Below are 24,076 nucleotides of genomic sequence, written 5' to 3' on the forward strand. Positions count from 1 at the left end.
ACTTCACTTCAACCTGAGAGGTGTTTGTTATATTTTGTTTTTTCCTTCCCTAGGTACCAGAAACCAAGACCTGAGAAACTGGAGTTCAGGGCCCGTGGCCAAATGAGGCACAGGAGCCCGTCCGAGATCAGTGTCCACGTTGGCATCGATGAGGCTGGGCCTGGCTCCCCCAAGCTGAGCCTGATGGATCGAATCCTGCACTACAGCAGGGCCTCCATAAACTCTCTGTTCTCAGACAAGCGCTCCGTGAACAGCATCGTCCTCAACGAGCCGGACAAGCACTCGCTGCTGGTGGGGGATTTTGGAGAGGACGATGACACGGCCTTGTGAGAGACCTGAACCCCCTCCTCCCACCCCCACTAGGGCACAACAAAGAAAAACACCTGGAACAAAATGAAAACACAACCAAAACAGCTGTCTGAGGTCTGTGCATGTACTGATCCCTCTGGAGGTCTTTCTTCTTCAGTGTAGAGGTACTTTTTGCAGTGACTTTCCAGAGTATTTTTTGTTGTTTTTTTTTTTTTAATCTAGACTTACCAAAAAATCTGGTGCATAGCTGTTGATGCTGACAAGCAGGGCTGTGTTCCCATTCCATGAAGCTTGCAGTATAGCATTTATTTTGGCAAATTGTCAAAATACAACTAAGGAAACCAAGGAACCAGAACAATTTTTCCCAGCCTTATACCAGGCTGCTTTATGCATAGTCGAGTTCAGTACTGTGTTGAAAAAGTGTGAATTACTGCATCTGCAAAGTCTGGAGGTTCTGTTTGCAGAGAGATGTGCCTTACTCCAGAACTTCCTGAACCCCTCTCGTTTCCATAGCCTGCCTTCTGCCAGAAGTGGTTCCTCTCAAATGCCTTTTCATTTTGTAAACATCTGGCTTCAGCTTTTCACACTCTGAGCTTCAGCTGATCTCCCCGTGTGATCCGGGTTCCTGCACAGACAGAGAGCTTTGGGGTCACACCCACACTGAGCTCTGCACCTGGTGCCCTGGGACACTCCTGCTACTGACACTGCTTGAAGGTTGGCTGGGTTGGGAGGTTTGTTCATTCCCAGCCTCTCCTAAGCCAAAAACTTCTGCAACATGTGAATGCAATATCAGTGTGATGTGGTATTAGCCAAAGTGTTCAGATTTAGGAAGGCAGTGTAGTTACTGCTCACCACCAGTGGCTGCTGGCACTCCTTAAATGAATCAGGAGAGTTTGTCACACAGACTACCTTTAAAATCTTTACAGTTCAGTCTTTCCTTCTAAATATAAATGTCTGTGTACCAGGAATGGTTCAGAATCCCTCCATGGGTTCATGCAAACCCCCTTTGCTTGCACTGTTCAGATCCAGGCTTTGTGAATTGAGACAGTCCTTGTTTGCTACTGAACTGCAATATCAAAATGCAGGTTTTGATCATGAAATCAATAATACTAAAAATACCCTTGGTGAGAAAAGAGGTGTTCATCACCCAGTAGCTGGTTACCTGTTGGTTACTCCCTGAGCCTGCTGCTGAGGTGGCTGTTGGCAGCAATTCCTGGGATCAGTAAAGTTGGATTTCATTAGGAAGTACAGCCCATGGTGTAAATATGTGCCAGTCGTGCTTGTGGAGGAGAAACACTCGGTTCAGTTTGGCATGTGATAAAGAGATCTCTGTAATGTTCTGGTTCTTGACTTGAAGCCTGATGTCAGGGCATAGACTGTGTGTGTAGAAAGTCATGAGTAAACAGCTTTTGCATTTTATCTGAGACAAGTCCTGCTGTATGAGAGCAGAAGAGCTGTGCTGTGGCTGTTGTCAGTAAATCAGTGTACTCACATTGCAGTGAGGAGAACAACATCATGTGTTGCTTCTGCTAGTTTAAGAAACAAAATATTTCTGTTGCAGGATTTTTGATTTTTAATATTTCTAATGAAAACAGAGTATTTTTAAAAATTAGATTATAGCTGTATGTAATAGGTAGTGTTGTTACATGCTGAGATACATCACTGCAAAACCATTCCATGAGGTGTTCTCACTTTGCAGCAGCAGAGCTGTTCTTACAAAGCAGATTGTTACCCGACAGCTGTTATCATGTTGTGATGGGTTTTAGTGCTTCACAGTCATGCAAACTGTTTCCAAGGATTTCAGTTTCCTTGTTTATCCACCCTGGTTCTCGGTGTTGTTCTTGGCACAGTTCTGCAGGTGAAAGGGAAGTGTTTAGCTGGTTTTGACTGTGCTGTGGGTGGTCTCAGTCACTGCTCCTGGCAGGAGTTTCAGGGCTCCAGGTGCTGGTTGTGGAGTGGATGGCATGGAAATGACACATCAGGCTCTTCCTGCTGGAAATGGGAAGGTGGTTCAGGGCTAAATTCCTGGTTGGTAGATAAAGCAGCATGAAGAACTTGTTAAACTCTTTCCAAGTATATTTTTAGAGCACTTTGCCTCTTGTTGTCCAAACTGTATGTAGGTGAATGTTTACAGCAGGCTGCTGCCTTTATCTCCAACTTTGTCCCAACACAGATGTTTTTCCATGTTTACCATTTGCTGTGAAACTCAGTGTTTGATCCTGTTACAACAAAATAAGGCTCCTTTTCCAAACCAGGATACCTAATGATGTGCAGAGATGATTATCAGGGAAAAAGGAGCAGTAAATGCTGGCTGGGAGGGATGTGAGAGCAGCTTGTAGGGACAGCCAGAGGACCAGACCCTGGGGAGAGGAAATAACTGAGCCCAAGGATGGATGGGGACAAGGTGGTTGTGATAAATTCAACCCAGATCTTTGAAAGCAGGTTGTCTGTCCAACACTCCCCAAAGGTGTGCTAATGACTTCCACAATGTTTATCTTGTGATTAAAATATTACATAAGGTGCTTTATGTTGAAAAACCAAAATGTCTTTGAGTTTGAATGTACAGTGCAAATGGAATAATGTGGGAGCTAAATGTAAATGTTTTAATATGTAAATAGGTTTATTCCTGTTGTAGACAGTTTGGATTCAGAAATTTAAAATATCACTTGGAAACACACAGTTACAAACAAAATTGTATTACTCCTTTGTCTATTTTATTGTTTTCTGTGTCTATTTATAAAACCTGTGCTCTATTTAATAAAAAAGTATATTTGCTCCAGGTTTTAAAAGTTGCTCTTTGAATCTTACCAAACTTATTTAAACTTCTAAGAGTTCAAAACACTTGAAATTTTATACCAGAAAAAAGAACGTGAAGTTGACAACACAATTGAAGCAAGCAAACATGTTTATTTATTAAAAACTATGCCTATTTTTTTGCTTAGAACTTCCAACACAATGTTTTAAACTTGAGAATTTTTTTTATTCAATTTTGCTACGAAGAATGGAGGAGTGAATGCTGGTGTGGAATGTTAATGCAGGGCTGTTACAGTTCTTTGCATCTAGAAACATTTTCTCATGCTTTCTGTTCTTTTAAGACTGTGCCTCCATCATTATAATGGCAATTACAAGTCATGTAATAAAAATGTGACTGAAGGCTGTTTTAAATCATGTTCTGTGATCTCTTTTAAGTATTTTTTGCTTGGTCAGCACAAGGCCAAGGGTTGGGGTTTGTGTGTGTTTCCAGCCCTGCTTAAACACAGCCTTAAGCAAACACTGAGCCTGCATGAAACTGTAGGGCTGGAAGCAAGTGGTGGCAGTGAGAGCTGGGAAATGGGGGGACAATCCCCCTGTGGGAGCATCCCTGTGTTGGGATCGGGGGAGTAGCTGAGGCTGGAAGAGGCTGCTGGAGGTCACGGAGTCAAAACCTGTCACAGCAGGTGACCCAGGGCTGCCTGCCCAGGACTGAGGTTTTCAGCTTCTCCACAACCTTTGGACAGGCTTTTCCAGGGGTCAGTCACCCTCACAGTAAAAAAGTGTTTTCTTGTGCTGGGATGAAATTTCCCATGTTTTGGGTTGTGCCCCCTGCCCTGTTCTCTCAGTGGGTTCACGGAGCAGTCAGGCTGAAGTGCAGTTCTGTGTCCCAAAGCAAAGTGTGAGGTGGGGGGGGAAACTGCCTGTGAGTGTTCCTGTGCTCCTCTCATGGAGCTGGCTGGGCTCCCTGCCTCAGGATAAGCATTTGGGTCAAAATCTGCCAAAGCCCAGACACTTTCCTGAGCAGTGTTTGAAGGAATGCAGAGCACTTACCCCCCTGTCCTGCCCTGCTGTGGTCTGTGAGGGCCAGCACAGCTCCAGGGGGGTTTATACCTCCAATTTGTCAGGATAGAAAAAAGGTGAGAGGCCTGAACAGGTCTTATATTTTTGAGTTTTCTAGAAGCAGCTCTCAAGCATTTTAACTAAACAATGAGTGAATGCTCCAGTACTTCTCTGAGCTGCATTCTTATTTTCATTAAAAAAAAAACCAACAAACTAAGAAACCCCCTCTGCTCTGTCCATTCCCCCATGCCTTGTGCCTGTTCACAAGTAGGTTGGCCAGGCTGCATGGGCAGAAAAAGAAATCCTGATTGTTTTTTGGGGGTTGCTCAGGCTGGGGTCCCACACAGCTCCGCTTTCTCCCTGGGCCCTCAGCTCATCCCTGCCCAGTGCTGGTCTCAGCTGGACACAGGGCAGAGTTTTGGTGTGATCTGAGTGCTGAAGGCCTCCCCTCGTGTCTCCTTCCCTCCCCAGATGACTCGGTGCTTGGCTGCAGCTGGATGGGCAGATCCTGCTGTGCTGGGAGTGTCCCTGGGCAGTGGGAGGGGGATCCCTGAGCCTGGGTCTGACTGAGCCGGGCAGGGGGGATCCCCCGGGCTCTGCAGGCACCTTCAGTGGCCACTCCTTTTAGGCAGAGGGAGTCTTTACCACCGGCTCTGCTGTGTGTAGAAGTTTGCATCCAAGATTAGTTTTACTTTCCATTAAGACACAACCCTGTAATTTCTTCCTCTTTGGCCTGGTGTGCCCCAAGAGGTGTGGAAACCTGCAGTTTTAGCACCTGTGTTTTGGAAGATACAGGTTTGTTGCACAGAAATAGTAACCAAAACATTTGGGTTTGTTTAATTTAGGCCTTGAGTCATTTTGGGTTAAGAGAGTGTGTGAACCTTCTTGTTTCAGTCTGAATGGTTCTATTTTAGCTCTGACTGAATTAAAAACAAAAACCAAACCAACAAAAATTAGCTAGATTTTTTTTTTTAACGTATCTATCCATCCACAGTTTTGTGGCAGACTGTTTAGGGAAATGGATCTAAAGCATCTTGGTCTGCAGCCTTGGGCTTCTGTCACTGCAGGACGGACACGATACCTGCCATGTACCACACTACCCTGATGTGGAGCTGCACCACCTCTCTGAACAGAAAACTCAACAAATTAACACATCTGCATCTTAAGATTATCTCAGCTGAAGGTTCCATAGTTTCAGGGAAAATATATCTGCAGAACCCTGATCTGGATTCATTGAAACATCTTCTTTATGCAACCTGTATCTTCTTGTTAAAACCAACCAACAAAAAAACCCCAAAAACTCACATGTTCATCAAGTAGCAAGAAGGCCCCAAATACTGTGTCAAAGATTCTTAGGAACAAGGTATGATACATAAATCTCTTTATTCAGCTGGCCAATGTATATCACCTGTGATTCAAGATTAATACAGAATTAGAAATTATTAGGATCCTCCTGGAATTTGACAGTGCCTCTCCTTTCCTGAAATCTGATAAGACAATGATATTTCCAAAGTGAAAGCTTTGAGTTACCCCAGAGTAAATGCTGTTACAAGCCACTGATTCCAGTTTTACTTTAGCTCATACAGGTGTCTAGTACAGCAACCTCTCACCTGCCTCACGTCCCTTGGTGGCAGCAGGCACCGTCTGAGTGGTGAGCAGAGCTCTGGCATTCCATATCACTGTTCTGCTGGGGAAAAAAAGAGAAAGGTTAAATTATTTGGATCAAATATAAGTTCATTCTACACTGTACGAAATCAGTGGACCAAATACCACCTTGTAGGGCTCTGGTGGAAAACGCTATCATAGATAATGGTAGGATTAATGTTAGTTTAAAACTTCTTTTCTTGGGCACTACAGAAGCACAGAGAAGTCCTGTGTTCCTGCAGCCTGTCATAGCCAGGAGCTCCAGGGGTTAATCCTGGAGCCTCTGCAGCTGATGCCTCAAACATTGTTTTCTGGCTTGACAGGATCCATTTTACCAGCACACAGCTCCTGCATGGATTTTTTAACCACTCCCTAGATGCTTTCATCTCAGTATGGCTGCATCATCTTTTAAAGTGCTCTTTCATTTTCTTTTTTCCTTTTTTAGTAAGTTTTTAGTAGCATTTTTGGAGCACATCTCTGCAGAACAATTTAACCAGCCCTTAAGGTCAGGCTCTGATTCCAAATTCAGCATCTGCCTTGATACCAGAGCTGTGCCACTGGCAATGTTAGAGTTTGGGGGTTTTTTCCTTCCAGTTGACTGGATAATTTAAGTAGTAGCTGTGACTTTGTACCACATCTGCTCAGTCATGAAGGAAAACTGCTGATGAGGTAAGATTGGGCTGTTTGTATTCCATTAAATACATCTCTAAAATGAAGTTTTTAAGGACAGTTGGAGAGCTGTACACACACACACACACACACACACACACACACAGGTGCAGGAAAAGGAGACACAGAGTGGGATTCTTCAGCATTTTTTGTTTAATTCCTCATTGAATGTAATCCTTGGACAGCCCTGAAGCCCTTTGTCTCTGCAGATGGTAGCAATGGGACTGTGTGCTGGATTGGGCAGGTGAGGGCAGCAGCCAGGACACATTGACCTTTATTCTCTTAGATCTGTGCCCATTCTTCAGGCAGTTTTTCCCACAATCCCAGATTAGCTGCTCCAACTCCTTATCATGATAGATGACTAAAAGGAAAAGCAGGCAAGGATTACAAAACCCAGACAAAGCAAGAGCAGGTGAGAACACATGGAATGTGCATTCACATTAATCTCCAGAGCAGCAGCAAGTTTGGGGGTACAAATCTTAATATTTTTTCCTAATTTGTCCTTAAATTCTGATGCTCCCAACCTGGCAATGCTGACAGTGCCCACGATCACACATGGAGCAGTCAACTCCAGCGCTTATTTAGGATTAAAAGGTGGAAGCTGACCCTGTGCATGCACGCTGCCACAAATCCTTTTAATTCCTCCCAGCCTTTGCTGATGCCACGAGCCACAGCTGGGTGATCGTTTACAGGGCAGAAACCCAACGCCCCCTCCCGTGAAATGCCGGAGTTCAGCCCCGGGTGGAGGCAGCACATGTGCCGGGGTGCAGGACAGCCCGAGGCAGTGACAGCTCCTCTCTCCGGAAGGCCTGACCCACCGGAGCACCTGAGGAGCCTCTTCCCTGGGCAGTTTCAGGAGACAAAATCCAGGCAGAACTGGGTGGTGCTTCCTCCTGTCTCCTCTTTGGCTGGGTGCTGGGATGGCTTCCCAGCGGAGTGTCACCTCACAGCCTGCCCTGCAGCACCCAAACTGGCTTGTGCTGTGAGAAACTGCCACGTTGGGGAGGTAGGAGAGAAACAGAGGAGAAAAAACACAATCTGCTTATTTCTTCAGTGCTTGGTGGTTTGGGAGCCCAGTGAATGACAACTTAGCAAAGCAGACATGTGAGTACCAAAGTTTAAAGTAAGCACAATTAAAGAAATATTTAATAAAATAAAGCAAATCAGGTAACTTGAAACAGGGAAAGCGCAGAGTTTTGACTTTCTGTGTGTGGTCCAGCTTAACCAAGGTTTTGGGTAGTCCCTGCTGTAGCAGAGTGCTGAGGAGGAATTTGGGGGGCAGAAAAAAGCCTTCCCTTGCACTTTGAGGCACTGTGAAACCACTATGAAATATTGGTGGAGCATAAATGTTTCCCAGTGAGTCCTTGCCCACCTTCCCTTGAAGGGCCCTGCTTCTTCAAAGCTCCAGAAATGGCATCTTTTCAGAAATTCCTAAGTCCCAAGAGTGCTGTGATTGTGCTGGAGCTCCATCCAGTGGGGAGCAGGCAGGGGGCAGGTGCCCCAAAACACTCTTCCCTCGGGTTATTCTGTTCACTGAAAGCCCAGCTCAGTGGCAAACCTACTGGAGGGTCTAACTGGGGATTTGGCCTTTCATTAGTTGGTGATCAGTGTTAGAGTAATTTGTTACCCATTTTTAAGCAGACACTATTAAGGGCTAAACCAAAGGACAGGATCTGATGCATTGGAATAGATAAATGTGCAATTAAGACTGATGGAGTATGATATTTATGTTCAATATCAAAATACATGCCCCAAACAGACTCAGCTTTGACTATCCAAGAAAATCTCTACTACAAATCAGTTCAAGATGTCTTAAATAATAGTTTTTTAAAAAACTTTTTTAAACTGTGGTATTAAATCTCCATAGTTAAATATGTGATATGTGTGTAAAAGCCTTTTAAAATAACTGGTCTTGCTCCAGACTCCTTCAGTGATACTCTGTTTCTGGAATCTGGACACAGAAGGCTGAGAGCCAGTATTTAGGGGAAAAAAGTGTGCTGTTTCTCAGTCTCCCTCCTGAACTATTTCCATCTCTATCTCTCTAGAATGTTCTTACCCTGCCCACAAGATCTCTGTATTTGAAAATCACACTACTACAATGAAAAAAGACAGCTTAGACCTTGTGCTGCAGCCTGTTTTTAAGTGGAAGCTTCGACTGCAGTGGGTGGTTATAAAAGCAGGAAGTTTCTGCAGCCCAGGTCACAAGACAGATGCAGATTACTGGTCTCCAAACCACAGCCTCCAGTTTGTCTCGCATAAACCTGCACCCCAGGGCACCAAAGCCTGGTCTGTCTAAACTTGCCACAGTCCCACTCCTCTTGGCTAAACAGAGCTGGCAGCATCGTGCAGGTGAGGGCTGTGCCAGTCTAAAGTACAGCTGCTGCTTCCTATTCCTGGGAATGACTTCCCAGGATGGTCACGGGTCTAACCCCAGACCTTTGTTGTTGCTGTGGGTTTTTCATTACCAGCCTTTTGCCCTCCTGGCTTTGCTGCACTGGTTAATTTAAAAGTACAGGGTTTGAACTGTTTGCATGGGCCTTTTTCTTTAAATATTTGCAGTATATTCTAAATATTTCACAACAGGAGGGAAGGACAGAGAGGTGACTCAAGCATGGAAATGAGCTTTGTGTCTCGAATGTGTGTCTGTATTACTTCCCCCTTTCTTTGTAACTTCTTTATAACACACAAATTCAGGTGCCTTGGCCATATCCCATCTGGAATTACGTTCTGCCACTGCAAGTTCTCGCGTGACATCCTCCCTGTTCCCCTACCTCATGTTCTTCACAAAACAAAGCTGGAGAAAAAGCAAGCAAGGATGAAACCACAGTACATCTCATGAACGATGGCTCCCCCATGGGCTGCAGGGGGGTCTCTGCACCCCGATGCTCCCCCATGGGCTGCAGGGGGGTCTCTGCACCCCGATGCTCCCCCAGGGGCTGCAGGGGCACAGCTGCCTCACCCTGGTCTGCACCATGGGCTGCAGGGGAACCTCAGCTCTGGCACCTGCAGCACCTCCTGCCCCTCCTTCTCCACTGACCTTGGTGCTTGAATAGTTGTTCACATGTTCTCACTCTGCTTTTCCCTGGCTGCAATTTACATCTGCCCAACAACTTTTTTTTCTTTCCCTTCTCAAACATGTTTTCCCAGAGGTGTTACTGTCACTCCTGACGGGCTCGGTCTTGGCCAGTGGTGGGTCTGTCCGGATGGCATTGGCTCTACGGGTCATGGGGGGAAGATTCCAGCAGCTCCTCACAGAAGCCACCCCTGTAGCCCTCCCCACTGCCAAGACCTGGCCACAGAAACCCAGTACACTACCTGAGAGGTGATTTCACATCACCTGTCAGTTTGTTCCCAGTTGTGCATTTCAGTGTTTGGTGCTGTTGGGATTGGCACATCACCTGGGTGAACTGACATCTCTATCATGTCTTGGAAGCCCAGCCAGGTTGTTCCAAGCCTTCTGACAAGTCTTGAAGCAGGAGACTCCCACCCTTCTGCCCCGGAGCCATGCAGGCAGTGTCTTCACCCACGTGAGCAATGCATTTGTCTGGCTTTCTATGTATCTTTGTATTTAATTTCTTGTCAGTGCATGCTTGTTTGAATCACAGAATCATTTAGGATGGAAAAGATCTCTGAGGTCAGCGAGTCTAACCCATGCCCTATCCCCACCTTCTCACCCAGCCCAGAGCACTGAGTGCCACGGCCAGTCCTTCCTTGGACACCTCCAGAGATGGGGACTCCACCACCTCCCTGGGCAGCCCCTGCTAATGTTTAATCACTCTTTACACGAGGAAATTCCTCCTGATGTCCAACCTGGGCCTCCCTGACACAGCTTGATGCCGTTTCCTCTTGTCTTGTCTCTTGTTCCCTGGGAGCAGAGCCTGACCCCCCCTCCCAGCTCCCCACTGCTGTCAGGGAGCTGCAGAGAGAAGGTCCCCCCTGAGCCTCCTTTTCTCCAGGCTGAGCCCCTCCAGCTCCCTCAGGAGTTCTCCAGCCCCTTCCCCAGCTCCGTTGCCCTTCTCTGGACACACTCCAGCCCCTCGACGTCGTTCCTGAATTGAGGGATCCAGAACTGGACACAGCACTCATCCTGCCTGCACTTCGCTTACCTTTTGGGGACTCTCCCTTTGCATTTGCCCTCACTGTCAGCAGAGAACCGATTTTTTTTCAGGCACTCAGCTCACCATCACCATTTTCTCAGCAGTGTCTGTACATTTTGTGAGCGTGGCAGAAAAATAACCCCATCAGCAAACAGAAAGGCCTATCCTATGGGGAAAAGACAAAAGACCATGAGCTCCTTTTTCAACCAGTGGAGTCCATTGCACTGTGCTATTGTCACCCAGTGCACAGCCCTCTGCACTGCGCTAGGGGCTGCACGTATGTTGGGGCAGGTGATTTTTTGACACAAACCTACTGTGAGGGTATGGAATGACAGGACAACAGGGAACAGCTTGGAACAGGCGGAGGGCAGGGTTAGTGCTGCATTCCGCTCTGGGATCCCCAGCACAGGAAGGACCTGTTGGAGCACGTCCAGAGGAGGCCACCAAGTTGATCAGAGGAAGGGAGCAGCTCTGCTCTGAGGAAAGGCTGAGAGAGTTGGGATTGTTTGGGATGGAAAAGAGAAGGCTTTGGGGTGACCTAATTGTGCTCTTCCAATATCTGAAGGGAGCCTACAGGAAACATGGAGAGAGACTACTTTTGAGGGTCTGGAGTGACAGGACAAGGGGGAATGGCTTCAAACTGACAGAGAGCAGGGTTAGATGGGGTATTAGGAAGAAACTCTTCTGTGTGAGGGTGGGGAGGCCCTGGCACAGGTTGCCCAGAGCAGCTGTAGCTGCCCCATCCCTGGGAGTGTGGAAGGTTAGTGGGGCTAGTGGAAGGTGTCTTGGGCTAGTGGAAGGTGTCTTGGGCTAGTGGAAGGTTAGTGGGGCTAGTGGAAGGTGTCCCGGGCTAGTGGAAGGTGTCCTGGGCTAGTGGAAGGTGCTCTGGGCTAGTGGAAGGTGTCCTGGGCTAGTGGAAGGTGTCCTGGGCTAGTGGAAGGTGCTCTGGGCTAGTGGAAGGTGTCCCGGGCTAGTGGAAGGTGTCCTGGGCTAGTGGAAGGTGTCCCGGGCTAGTGGAAGGTGGCCTGGGCTAGTGGAAGGTTAGTGGGGCTAGTGGAAGGCGGCCTGGGCTAGTGGAAGGCGGCCTGGGCTAGTGGAAGGTGTCCCGGGCTAGCGGAAGGCGGCCTGGGCTAGTGGAAGGTGTCTCCGCCCACGAAGGGGTGGGACTGGATGAGGTTAAAGGTCCCTTCCAACCCAAACTGTTGTGTGATTCTATGAAACCATGCTGCCGGAAAGTTGTTTTTTTCCACAGTTGACTTGGAAAGTATTTATGTAAGTCACTCAAAAATATCTCGGGTTTTGTTCATCCTTTAGTGGCGATGCTTGGCCTGCCCCAGGCCTATGGCTCAGCTGGGGAGGTGCCTGCCCTTCATCTGAAGGATTCCCACCAACCGACACACTTCTTTGCCACAGTTATGGGTAATTTACGCTCAGATAAGATGCAGAACTGTTAATTCCGGCGCTCTCCGCCCGCACCCCGCGCGGCCCGGACGCCCCTCAGGGAGCAGCGGCTGCGTGCGGGACGTGACCGGAGCCGGCGCCGCAGCCCCGCCCCGCGGCGCGAGGCATCCGCTGACGAGCAGGCAGCTCTACCAATAGCGACGCGCGGTGGGCGGCGCGGGCCAATCGGTGGCTGGCGGGGCGGGGCTAGGCGGGCGGGGTGGCGGCGGCGCGGGCGGCGCTGCGGCAGAACGCCGCGGCGGCGGAGCCGAGTGGGCAGAGCGGGAGTTGAGCGGTAGCTGAGCGACTGGGGCCGGTAGCAAACATGTCTCTCTCCAACAAGCTCACCCTGGACAAGGTGGATGTGAAGGGCAAGCGGGTCGTCATGAGGTGAGGCGTTGTGGGGGGAATGTGGGTCTCCCGAGGGCCGCCCTGCCCCATCCTCCACGCTGGGGCCGGGCGGGTGTCCCCAGACAGCAGCGCTGTGCCCAGGCCCAGCACGTCGCGATCTGTGGGGTTTTGGTTTCGTTTTTTTCCCTAGTCGCCTGCTGTAGAGGCTCCCCCGTCCCTCAGCGAGGGGCCGTGCCGGCCGGGCAGGGCGTAAATCCCGGCCCGGCTCTGCCGCCCTGGATCGCTGCGCTCGCACGTGTGTCGGCCACAGGCGGCCTGAGGGGAAATCCAGCCAGACTGCCGTGCTTTTGGGCGGGAGAACTACCCCAAAAGGACTCATTTCCGAGGTGTTTTTTTTTCCTTACTGCAAATTTAGTAAGCGTTGTAATAAAAAAGCGAAGCTGTGGCTCTGTCCAACTACCCAAATACCGCTAATAATCCAGCTTTTTGCAACAGGAGTCGAATCACAGATTCTTGGAATGGTTGGAAGGAACCTTAAAGTTCTTCTCTTTCCATCCTCTTTGGGTTGGAAGGGACCTTAAAACTCACCCCCTGCCATGGGCAGGGACACCTTTCCCTAGACCAGATTGCTCCAAGCCCCGTCCAAGCTGACCTTGGACACTTCAGGGATGAGGCATCATCGCAGGTACTCAGCACATCCTGCTCTAAAACTATAAAATCGAAGTTCATAGCTTATTTACAAAGTATCAAGGCCTGAAAGCCTAATGTTGGAATTGCTGCCAAATCCTGGGAGATAAGGGCAGCAAGGTACATCGTGATACATGTTGCTCGAAATGCTCTTATTAGGGGATAGTTTGTTCAAGGTCACTATGATGTGGCTGCTACATGTCCGTTAACTATTTTGTGAGTAGGCAGGGATAGCAAAAGTATAATTTTTTTTACCTGTAGTTTGTCAGACAACTTGCTCTTTTCTTCTTGTCTCTGTAACCTTATTTTGAAGTAGTTCCCTAGAAATTTGATTACCAGAAACCAGCCCCTGTAGCGAGTACTGAAGAAGCTTGCTCAGGATTTCTATGTGCTTCCTAAAGCTGGTACAACAAAAGATCTTTCTATCTCTGTAGCACCCGATTTTTATTTTCTCTCTGACTGTTTTTTTCCCCTTTTCTGAGCCGTTTTACAGAGCAGCCGTGCCTTGACAGAGGATGGGTTGGGTTTGCCCCCTTGAAATCTCCAATAATTAATGCACAAATCTACCTTTACAATTCTGTGAGGGGCTATTCAAACACTGCAGGTGACCTGCCAAGCTTTGTGTTTCCTGCCTGTGTTTCATCTCCCTGAAGCAAGTCGCCATGTGCTCTCAGTAGTACTAAAATCGATACCTCTTCTTTTTCTTCTCATGTCCATCATAATTTAGGTACACTCACACCCTGCTTAGCTTCCGGCCCATTAGGAGAAGTTGGGAATGGGGAGGAGAAAGGGTTCAGGGGAGCTCAGATTTCAATTGTCTGCAGTGGGGAAGAAGGCTGAGCTGGGTCTTTCTTTTGTAGTTCTGATAGCTCTGTAAAGCAAACTGTTCTTTTATTCTCTCCTTTTAGGATAATGGCACGATAATGGTGCCTTTTTTCCCCTTTCTAGAATCAGCTCGCTGTGCTCTGGGGCTGCCAGTTCAATCTCTTTCTGCTCAGCTAGTCCTGTTTTGCTGGCAGCTTTCGTCCGTCTTCCCGTTTGTTTCCCGTACTGAGTAGGCTGTCAGAGAATTCTTTGGTGCAAGTTGCTGAGTTCGGTTGTTGTTCAGTGTGTAGGACTAAAGATGGACTGTAGCAGCACACTGGTTCTCGCTCGGGTGCGCTGTTACAGCCCTGGGGGTTCCTTCCGGAGCTCCCAGCGATTTCTGCCTCTGTGCTTACGCAACGAGGCTCCTGCACATGGGCACAAGGGGTGCCAGTGAGACTCCTCCCTTCCATCCCTTCAGCTGGCACGACTAAGGAAGTTACCTCTAGATCGAAGTCAGGTCTTCCAGGGAGAAGTGCTAAGCCACAGCACTCAGCTGCAGAGAGATTAGAGCTGCAGAGAACAGAAATTAAAGCTTCCTTGGACTGCCTGCTCGCCACAGTAGTCCAGCCAAGCATTTTAGAGACCTCCTTAGAGAACACAAGGTCATTTGTCATTATTCGCTTCCTCTCCCATGGAAGCTCCTCGTGTGGGATCTGAGATGATGCTGTTTAAAAATAAAAGGTTCAATCTCAGTTTTATTTCCTGTGCAGCATCACTGCTACTAAGGTGCATTAGGAGGTATTGGTGGCCCAGCTTTACTGAGTCATTCCAGCAGTGTTTTGTTCTCTGTGTTTTGTTATCACAAGCAGAAATGGTTGATAACACCCTGATTTCAAAAGGGAACTTGAGTACAAGGCAGAGCTGAACATCTTACTCTAATTTGATCTAGCCAGCACATTTACTGACAGGTTCCCTCACTCATTATTAAATAAATTTGTTGAATATGTAATTTTATTTCTGGTTGCTTTTTTTTCTAGGGTTGACTTCAATGTTCCAATGAAGGATCACAAAATAACCAACAATCAGAGGTGAGCCATAATTTCCATCCCAGATGGAGGCCCCAGAGTCTGCTTCCTCTCTTACTTCAGCCCAGTACCTGGAACATTACAGTGATTAAGCTGCCATTGCCCATCCCAGAATATTAAAGGTGTCTTAGAGCAAGTCCAACAATTGTTAATTAACCCTCCTGCAACTATTAGCAAACTACACTAAGTTGTTGGCTTATGTTAGAATAATTGTTGCAGCGCAGCACACAAAGACTTGGGGGTTAGAAACAGTGATACCAGATGTCTTGTCCTGCTGGTCTCCCTCTTGCAGGCAGGTGCCAGTTTTGTTCACCACTGTGTGCTCACTGCCCAGTATTCCCATAATTTCTCTGTTGGTGCAGGATCACAGACTAACCCAGGAAGCCTGGTAAGGTTCAAGTCTGTCCTGGCATTTCTTATGATAGCTGAGCAATCAGCAGACTTTAGATGACAAAACACATTTTACTTCTGTGTCCTACGTCGCTTGGAATATAACAGTGAAACATGAAACAAGCTAGGATGGGGAATTTTGTTGATGCTTTTTTAAGGAATTGTTCTGTCTAGCTCTTTTGCTCCGTTTCTTTTATCATTTTTGAGGGACAACTCCCAGGGCTCTTGTGTAAGTGATTCTAGTCTGTTTGCCTGGTAAACTGATTGAATCCTTTTTAATTTGTTCTTCCATGCCATTACAGAATCAAGGCAGCTGTTCCTACCATCAAGCACTGCTTGGACCATGGAGCCAAATCAGTGGTTCTGATGAGTCACCTGGGTCGCCCGGATGGTGTTCCCATGCCTGACAAGTTCTCCCTGGCCCCAGTAGCTGTGGAGCTGAAGGCACTCCTGGGCAGGTAAGGTGGAGGAGCAGTCTGCTGGGCATCAGGCCCTCCCTGGCAGTGGACCTGGATGCTTTCCTTTCCAACAGGAAGAGTCACACAGTGTCTGTCTTGTGTTTGCAGGGAGGTCTTATTCCTGAAGGACTGTGTTGGCCCTGAGGTGGAGAAAGCCTGTGCTAATCCTGCTGCTGGCTCTGTCATCCTGCTAGAGAACCTCCGATTCCATGTAGAAGAAGAAGGGAAAGGGAAGGATGCTTCAGGGAACAAGGTGAAACTTCAAGTCTGGCTTTCCTGTATGCCTGCTCTGGTCTTACGACCTCCTTTGCTGCAGATTGACAAGGAGCCAGCAGCCTGTCTAAAACACTGATTATGATTTTCCTCTCAAAAGGATGTCACGGATATTTAGTTCAGCGTGTCCCACTGCTATGCAAAAGTTAAGTGGAATGCATTGAGTTTCCAAGATGAAACACTTCAAGTGAAAGGCTATAGATGACTCTGTGGAAGGTGGTGTAGTCTGTAAAAGAAGGAAAAACTAACAAAATAGGACTGTACAGGAAACTGGTTGCTGCTCGTTAGACTTTATTTTTGGATGTCTAGAATGAAAACCAAGGTCTGTTGGAGATAGTTTATTATCACTAGGCCTATAAGAATGATGCTTCTTTCTTGGTTACATGGCTAATATTAATGTAATATTTAAACATTCTGCAGCACAGGCATTATCAAACCCTTCTTTAAGCCTGTCTACTCTTAGGAGCAGTCATCTAGAACCAGGCTGCCTTGTACCTCTGACCTTTAGTTGAAGGTCAGGAAGGGTGCTTGCTCCAGACAGCTGCTTTTCTTAGCAATGCTGACCCCGTTGGCTTTACACAGGCCTTGGCTCCCTTCAGATCCAGTGTGTGGAGCGGAATGTGACACGGAGTGGTGCCCTTTATGGGCTGACACAGGACTCCTGTGCCTTAGGAAAGCAGCTCAGAGAGTTAGTGGGCCTGTGCAGATGGCAAGGAGAAATGAGGAAGTCAGAAGTTATTCACTGGTAGAACTGCTGCAAGCCAGTATGTGGCAGGGAGAAGAGCGGGGTCAGGATTTGATTTTCTTTGGGAAGCAGTCCTTTGGTTTTGTGCATTCCTCTAACTCCCAGATGATTTAGCTGGGTGTTTGCATACAGACACACACTGCATTGAGCACAAGAGATGTGCCATTGTCAGACCTGCTTCTCATCCTGCCGGGGCTCAAAGGCAGTGCTGTGGAAACAGTGATGCAGCACAAGACTACATGTTGCTAACTGGTGCTTAAGCTGTGGCTTTCCAAAGCAAATGGAGTGGTAGTGGTTCCTTCATTGGAACCTCTTGTGTTCTGCTCGCAGATGGTACTGGTTTTAATGGGAGCACTCAGTCTCTGCAGAAAGCCAGGCAGTTTACTGAGTGAAGGAGCAGTTGTTAGCATTGATGTAGAATCTGTGCAGTCCCTTTGGCTTGTCTCCTGCTCAGGCTGGGCTACAAAGGGCACCCAAAGCTGGGCTGAACCCACCTGCCATATATTGCAGTGCCTTCCTGCCATTGTTCCTGTGGTGTCATATCTGGGTGCTGGCAGGGGCCTGACATGAGCTGATTAGAGCAGAAAGCACTCGGAGAGGTGATGGCTTCACTGCCAGAATGGGCTGTTCCCCAAGAGCAAGTGGCTGAAACTAGGTCTGAGCAGTCACTTGCTGTCCCAGTGAACTCTGCTGTCTCTTCGGGATGGGAAGGAAAACTCTACTGCATAAGCCATTCCAGAAGGATTTGGTAGGATGCTTGAGAGATGGAGAAAAAGTCTTTTAACAGAAATATATCTGTTGTTGCCCACTACACACTGCGCCTGTCTCTAGCTTTCCAGAGCTGTCTGCTTTCACTGTAGCATGTTGTAGTGTGCAGGCTATTTATCAGACTGTTTATCAGTTAATCCTCAGTGCAGTTGCTAAATCAGTCCTCCAGGAGCTCATCCTTTTACCTGTGGCACTTGGAGACTATGCTTGCTTTCTTCAGTAATTGAGCATGACTTTGTTTAGTCTGATCTCAGCATTGCCCCTTCCTGTGTTACCTGTGTGTACCACACAAAGCTGCAAATCTGTTGGAGAGAGACACTGAAAGGTTGGTAGCGCTGCAATTCATTCCTGCTCTGTTTATGGAATGGAAACTTGAAGTGGAACAGTCTCAGGGAGTTTAATCTGGAATTTAAACCACTTAAACCTTTTTGTTACTCCTGCTGGACTGGGAAAGAGGGTCTGAAATACAGTGACCCACCAGATGAACTGATGAGTTCCTCCTGTTGACCCTTCTTTGCTTTGGGCTTATGAGTCAAGTTGCTGACTTTGACATTAGATTCAGAATCAACTCTTAAGTGTACAAACTTGTCCTTATTTCTCTTTTTAGATCAAGGCTGATGCCCCGAAGGTGGAGGCTTTCAGAGCCTCTCTTTCCAAACTGGGAGATATCTATGTCAACGATGCTTTTGGAACTGCCCACCGAGCTCACAGGTGTGTACCCATTTCCCTTCCACAGGCACGACTGCAGAACCATGGCTGCCATGGAAACACAGACAGCTTTGCCTACAAGGAGTTTTAACTTCCTTCTGGGCTTATCCCAGTACTGTTGTGCTGTGTTTGTTCTTGAGTAATAGATTTACTGGAGGTATTTGTCATCAGTGTATGTATGCTCTTTCAAGTTTGCCTCTGGGAACAGGAGACAGCTGAAACAAGAGCCTAAGACTTGCAGTGACTTTTAGACATTGAAGATATAAAAATTACTTGCTTAGGGCTTGTGTAAATAGTCCTGCAATTGCAACAAACATCTTCTCCAAAAGCTTGATTTCTCCTTGGTGATTATTCTCATGAAATGTGTTTAGATACATGTACTTGCAAACTGTAGTGGTTGTCTTGGAAGATGAAATCTCTGCTCTATCTCTGCTTATTTGTCCCTCAGTGTTTCGGATTACTAGTTAATACTATGAATGTCTTGCATATCAATATTTGTGGGCAAAACCAGTCTCAGAACATAAGCACATACAGCCATCTTATCAAACTAGGAAAACAAAGCCCCTGTGGGTGTTTTCATGCATGTATGTGTTTTCATGCAGCTGTTCTTATTGCTGCAGCTGACTGAAGGATTGGCTTTATAATGCTGTGAAACACCAGGATGTTTGCACCTGTACTGATAGAAAATTTTCCCTTTTCTCACTTTTTACTTTTATTCTGCAGCTCCATGGTAGGTGTCAATCTGCCTCAGAAGGCTGCTGGCTTCCTGATGAAGAAAGAACTGGATTATTTTGCCAAGGCTCTAGAGAGTCCAGAGAGACCCTTCTTGGCAATCCTTGGAGGGTAAGACTCAACAACATAGTGACTGTATTTGTCTAGCTCCTCTGTAAGAAATTAAAAGTTGTTTTGTCTTGCTTCAAACAAGTGCTTTCCTTTCAAGTGTACCTACAGTTCAGATTTGTAGCTGAGTCCTGAGATCTCTGTAGGATGTGCATTAGAGAGGAGCTACCTGACTGTGTCTGTTCCTGTGGACATGATCAGGGTCTGGTCATCATCTCCTGACCTCTGGCATTCCCCAGGCAGAGACAGTGCCCAGCAGCTTGTCTGGCTGCACTGGGAGAGCAGTTACAGCCATGGAACAGCCCTGGGACATGGGCAGTGACCTTCCCTCCCCAGGGCAGGGTACAGGCTGCAGGCTCAGCTCTCTGTAAACTGACCCGACCTGGCATTATGCAACAGTGCCCTGCTGCAGCTGGGCAGGCCCTGCTCTGCCCTGGCAGCTGCTTTGCAAAGGGACTTGAAGGTGCAAACCAAGGAACTGCTTTTGGGCAGAAAGATTTTCCAGTTGAGGCCGTTTTCATCACGTCTGTGCCCAGTCCAGGGGGCAGCCCTGTGGGGTGTATGTCATCAGGTGAATTAACTTTGCTGGACAGTCAGGGGAAGTCAGGCTCTAACATGCCAAATGAGGTTTATATTTAAATAGAAAAAAAAAAAGGAGAATTGAATAATGCTCTGAGAAGTTGATGTGTAATGCTGGCCTGCTAACTCGCCAAATTCCCTTTCTGCCCATTCCCAACAACTCCTTTGTTGGTTCATTCTCTCAAAACATCCATGACATGCCACAATCACGACACTGGCATTACCAAAGAGCAGTTGATTAATTCAGCTTTGATCCAAAAAGTCCTTAGAAGGCTTCATTCTGTCTTAGCTAAAGATTACTAGATAGTAAGTTTTATCTGAGGAGTTTTGGGCTGTGGCTACATTATTCATTCTTTTCTTTTTCTCTCTTGCCAGAGCCAAAGTTCAGGATAAGATCCAGCTGATCAATAACATGCTGGATAAGGTCAATGAGATGATCATAGGTGGTGGAATGGCATTCACCTTCCTCAAAGTGCTCAACAACATGGAGGTAAGAAGAGAGCAATTCTGTGGTCACTCCTAGTAAGGAACATGATCTGAGTGCCCCTGTATGTCCTGATGTGGGGCACTGCCTGTCTCGGCTCTGTGGAAGAGTAGGAAGCACTGAGAAGTTACTTGAAAATCCCTTTGCAAAACTCAGATTACTGCCTCACTAGATCCTTTAAGAAAATAGGCTTTCCAGAATTGCTGAGCAGTTGGGCTTGGCTGCTGCTGTTCTCTTCTGTAACGACCAGGAACTAAACAGACGTTTTTCTCTTTTCCCAAATAATTTCTCTAGATTGGCAACTCTCTCTTTGATGAAGAGGGGTCAAAAATTGTCAAGGACCTGATGGCCAAGGCAGAGAAGAACGGTGTGAAGATTAATCTGCCTGTTGACTTCATCACTGCTGACAAATTTGATGAGAATGCAAAGACTGGGGAAGCCACAGTGGCTTCAGGCATCCCTGCTGGCTGGATGGTAGGTTTGAATAGGAAGGGACCAAAAGGAGGCACTGAAAGGCAGCAGTGGGGTGGGCAGGACACCTCCTAAAGCAGGAGGAGCAGTAATTGTGACGTGTGGCAAATGTTTCTGAGGGCGCTCAAGCTGTGTAGAGTTGGTTGATTTAGTGAAATTGAAGCCCTGTTGTTTGTCCTGAATTTCTAAGTCTAAAGTAGCTTTTGTGAGATTTGGATTAAAACAGCAAAATTCCTCTACAACTTTCAGATCTGATTGCAGTAGAAATCCTTTTATTTGGAATCCCTTTTATTTGGAATTTAAGTAGAGTTGGCAAAGGTTTCTAACTAAGGCTTCAAGCATCTGACATTGGTTTAAAATTCACTTACTGGTATTAGGAAGATAAATACCACACCAGACTCTCCTCTCCTGCAGCAACTGCTGGCAAATCTGTCAGTGCATACAGAGAAACTCTTGCTTCAGATCCAGGATGAGGGGATTCCAGCTGGACATGGGTCATGTGAGGTGAGGGTTGGCAGTGACCGTGTCTGTGGCTTCTCTCCCTTCCTTAGGGCCTGGACTGCGGCCCTGAAAGTGTGAAGAAGTTTGTTGAAGTTGTGGGAAGGGCCAAGCAAATCGTGTGGAATGGTCCAGTTGGGGTCTTTGAGTGGGACAAGTTTTCCAAAGGAACCAAAGCCCTGATGGACAAAGTTGTAGAAGTAACTGGAAAAGGCTGCATCACCATTATTGGTTAGTAGTTGTGTTTGTTCTTGTTTTTCTAAACGCCCCAAGGAAGCTTCTGCTTGCCAGCATCATGTTAAAAATACTTGTCAAGTTTTTTTTCCCTTCCTCATGTTTTCATCTGTTCTTCAGCTTGGAGATGGGACTTTAAAAACTGCTGCATGTCCTAATGCTGAGTGTTTGGGAGCAACACCAGCTTGTAGCAAGGCTGTGGGCCTTCAGGTGAATCAAATCTGAATTTCTTGTGTGTCTCATTGATTCTGTTTGTGCTACAGGTGGTGGAGATACAGCTACTTGCTGTGCTAAGTGGAACACTGAGGATAAAGTCAGCCACGTCAGCACAGGAGGTGGTGCCAGCCTGGAGCTGCTAGAGGGTAACTGCTCTTTTATCTTCACTATGAGTAAATCCAAAGTTCTGGGTGCTCTATTATGTGTTGGTAGTCAAGAAAGCACAACAACAGAGTGAATGTCTTCTCTGTCCAACCATGTGGAGTTTGGACATAGCTTTGGAGCAATGAGCTCCTCCTGCTGCTCTTTTGTAGTCCTCAGAGAGGAAGGAAAATGGAGTATTCCTGCAAACAGCCGAGTCTGCCTCTCCCAGAAAACAAAAATGCTGGAATAGAAAACCAAACTGAGAGTGGGCTTTTGTAGGTGATTCCTCAGGACAGGCTAACCAGCCCATTAAAACGCCTGGTTTCTGTTAAGGAAATCTCATCAGAGTAGTCTGGAATTCTTCAGAGGTCTTTTCAGCCCTTCGTATGGAATTCCCTGGTTTTGGGGAGCCCTCTAGTGCTCAGGGACAACCCTGCACGAGGGTACCTGGAATTCAAAATGGTGAGGGTTGGCAGCATCCTTCTAAGGAGTTACAGTGTACTCTGAACGAGTTTTCCTTTCCTCTGCTAATTAGCTGTTTCCCAGTGTGTGTAAATCACCTAATGCTGTCAGCTTCTCTGGAGAGGAGAAACTGCAATAAACTGCCTTGCAGCTGCTATTTCCAGCAGTTAGATGGGAGACAGAGCTTTTGTTTCTGTTGCCTAGGGAGTGATGGGAAAGGGAAGGAATGCGGATGGCTCGAAGGAAACACTGTGTATTCAAAAGGACAAACTTGGCTAAGTTTTGGCCCAAAATGTGGGTTTGTGTGTGTGATCTTTTAAATGTAACGGAAGTCTGGCTAATTAGAAAAGCTTCTGAAGATTAAAAAGGGAAAAAAAAAATCCCTGAAACCCCAGCAAACCATGAGTTGTTAACAATGTTAAAATTCAGTCCTGTTGCACAACTTGAGCATTAGAAGGTCAGTTTTCTGAAAAAAGGCAAAACCAGAGTGGTGTCTCTTCATTATTAAAGTAGGACAAAAAGCTAAAAATGCTTTAGAAAACATTGCACTTGAATAATCTGGGCCCTCACACTCAAAGATGAGCATATTCCTTGCTTCCATCACTTGGATTGAGACATGTAAATATCTTGATCTGGGTGTTTTAGTCTCAGTAAAAGACTTTAGACTTGTAGGAGGCTTTTTTTCCTTAATTCTTAACATTTCCACTACACACTCCAAAATTCTAGTTTACATGCCACTAGGGATGGAAGAAAACATGCAGCAACTCCTTAAATCCAATAAAAAATCCGTTTGCCATCAAATGTAGTGGAAAAAGATGCTGAGTGTTTGGATGTGACTTTAGCAGAGACTTGGATAGAAATGTACCCTTACTGTTAGTTGAGAACTGATGGCTGGGTGTGTTGGGAATCTCTCTGCTGACATCCAGCGGCAGCTGTGCTCTGGGACTGTGGGGGGCTGCAGGAGGACTTGCTGTGTGCAGCAGTGTCCATGTAACCACAGTGGTCCTCAGGAGCATGTGTGGAGCCAAGCTCCCCCACTCTCAGCCTGGGAATTCTGATTTACTTCTGTTTCAATATGTATAACTGTTGCAGTTGCAAGCTGTAAAGGAAAGCTTAATTGTTTGAGCACAGAGGGGTTCTTAACTTTGTTGGTGTGTTTTAACTGCTCACAGGGAAGGTTCTTCCTGGTGTGGATGCCTTGAGCAACGTGTAGAGAGCAGAGCCCCACGTCCCGTCCTGTGCACAGCCCCTGAGATCCAACACTTCAGCTTCTGTATTCCAGCTCTGCCAGAGGCACATCCCAGAATGTAAACGGGACAGGCTTGGAGGAGGAGAGAGCAGAGATTTTCCAACTGCAGTTTACATGATGTGGGTTTGTCCACTGTTATCCCACTTAAATTAATGTAGTGAGTTGAAACTGTTGTTGTGAATTTAGAGTGTATATATTTATATTTTGCCTTTTCAAAGAGATTAATCCCTGTTAGACCTATATCTCAGAAAGGAGTGCACTGTTCAGCTTCCATCTTAGAGGCATTTTCATCACTTGACACGGTTCAGAAACAAGAGGGGACTCCAATTTTTTGGAGGCTGGTTGTAATAGCTGCTGAATAAACATATTTAAAGTGCTCCCAGTTTGTATGTTGTCCTTATTTCAGATTTTACAATTAAAATTTCTTCTTCCTAGCATTGGGAATCAGAGCTAATTTTCCTACTTGAACTACTTATATTTCTAAATCTCCTTTTTATGTTTGTCCAGTGGATCTATAAGCACCCAGTCATCAACAAAGGGGACTTGGTTGGTAGGGAAGTAAATTGTTACAGATGTGCTGTTATGTTAAAACTTCCATACCATCCAGTAATAAAGTAAGATGACAATTTGAAGTGTAAGTCAATTAAAAAAAAAA

General features: G+C 46.7%; 2 protein-coding genes and 1 long non-coding RNA gene across 8 annotated transcripts in view; 2 read left to right on the plus strand and 1 right to left on the minus strand.

Annotated features, from left to right (window-relative positions):
- Window positions 1-3,474, plus strand: part of ATP7A (ATPase copper transporting alpha) — a 28,281-nt gene extending 24,807 nt beyond the window's left edge. For all 5 annotated transcript variants that reach the window (XM_064670245.1, XM_064670246.1, XM_064670244.1 and 2 more), the window contains exon 23: window positions 54-3,474. In XM_064670245.1, coding sequence (XP_064526315.1) covers window positions 54-330 — 277 coding nt within the window. In that variant the 3' untranslated portion in view covers window positions 331-3,474. The remainder of the gene's footprint in view (window positions 1-53) is intronic.
- A 2,012-nt stretch (window positions 3,475-5,486) lies between these two features.
- On the minus strand, window positions 5,487-12,133 carry LOC135421643 (uncharacterized). 2 transcript variants are annotated; one of them, XR_010434139.1, is made up of 2 exons: window positions 11,814-12,133; window positions 5,487-5,806 (listed from the first exon to the last, which is right to left on the minus strand). It is a non-coding gene; the product is annotated as an uncharacterized LOC135421643 (long non-coding RNA). The 2 variants fall into 2 exon arrangements; XR_010434138.1 differs by having other exon boundaries at window positions 5,487-6,796.
- A 47-nt stretch (window positions 12,134-12,180) lies between these two features.
- Window positions 12,181-23,798, plus strand: PGK1 (phosphoglycerate kinase 1). The gene is made up of 11 exons (XM_064670249.1): window positions 12,181-12,362; window positions 14,855-14,905; window positions 15,595-15,750; window positions 15,859-16,003; window positions 18,144-18,247; window positions 18,968-19,087; window positions 20,039-20,153; window positions 20,442-20,621; window positions 21,170-21,347; window positions 21,614-21,712; window positions 23,345-23,798. The coding sequence occupies exons 1-11, from the start codon at window positions 12,298-12,300 to the stop codon at window positions 23,383-23,385; spliced, it is 1,254 nt and encodes a 417-aa protein (XP_064526319.1). The 5' UTR covers window positions 12,181-12,297; the 3' UTR covers window positions 23,386-23,798.
- The last annotated feature ends 278 nt before the right edge of the window (window positions 23,799-24,076 follow it).

Source organism: Pseudopipra pipra, chromosome 13 (genome assembly GCF_036250125.1).
Source record: "Pseudopipra pipra isolate bDixPip1 chromosome 13, bDixPip1.hap1, whole genome shotgun sequence".
NCBI classification, from domain to species: domain Eukaryota; kingdom Metazoa; phylum Chordata; class Aves; order Passeriformes; family Pipridae; genus Pseudopipra; species Pseudopipra pipra.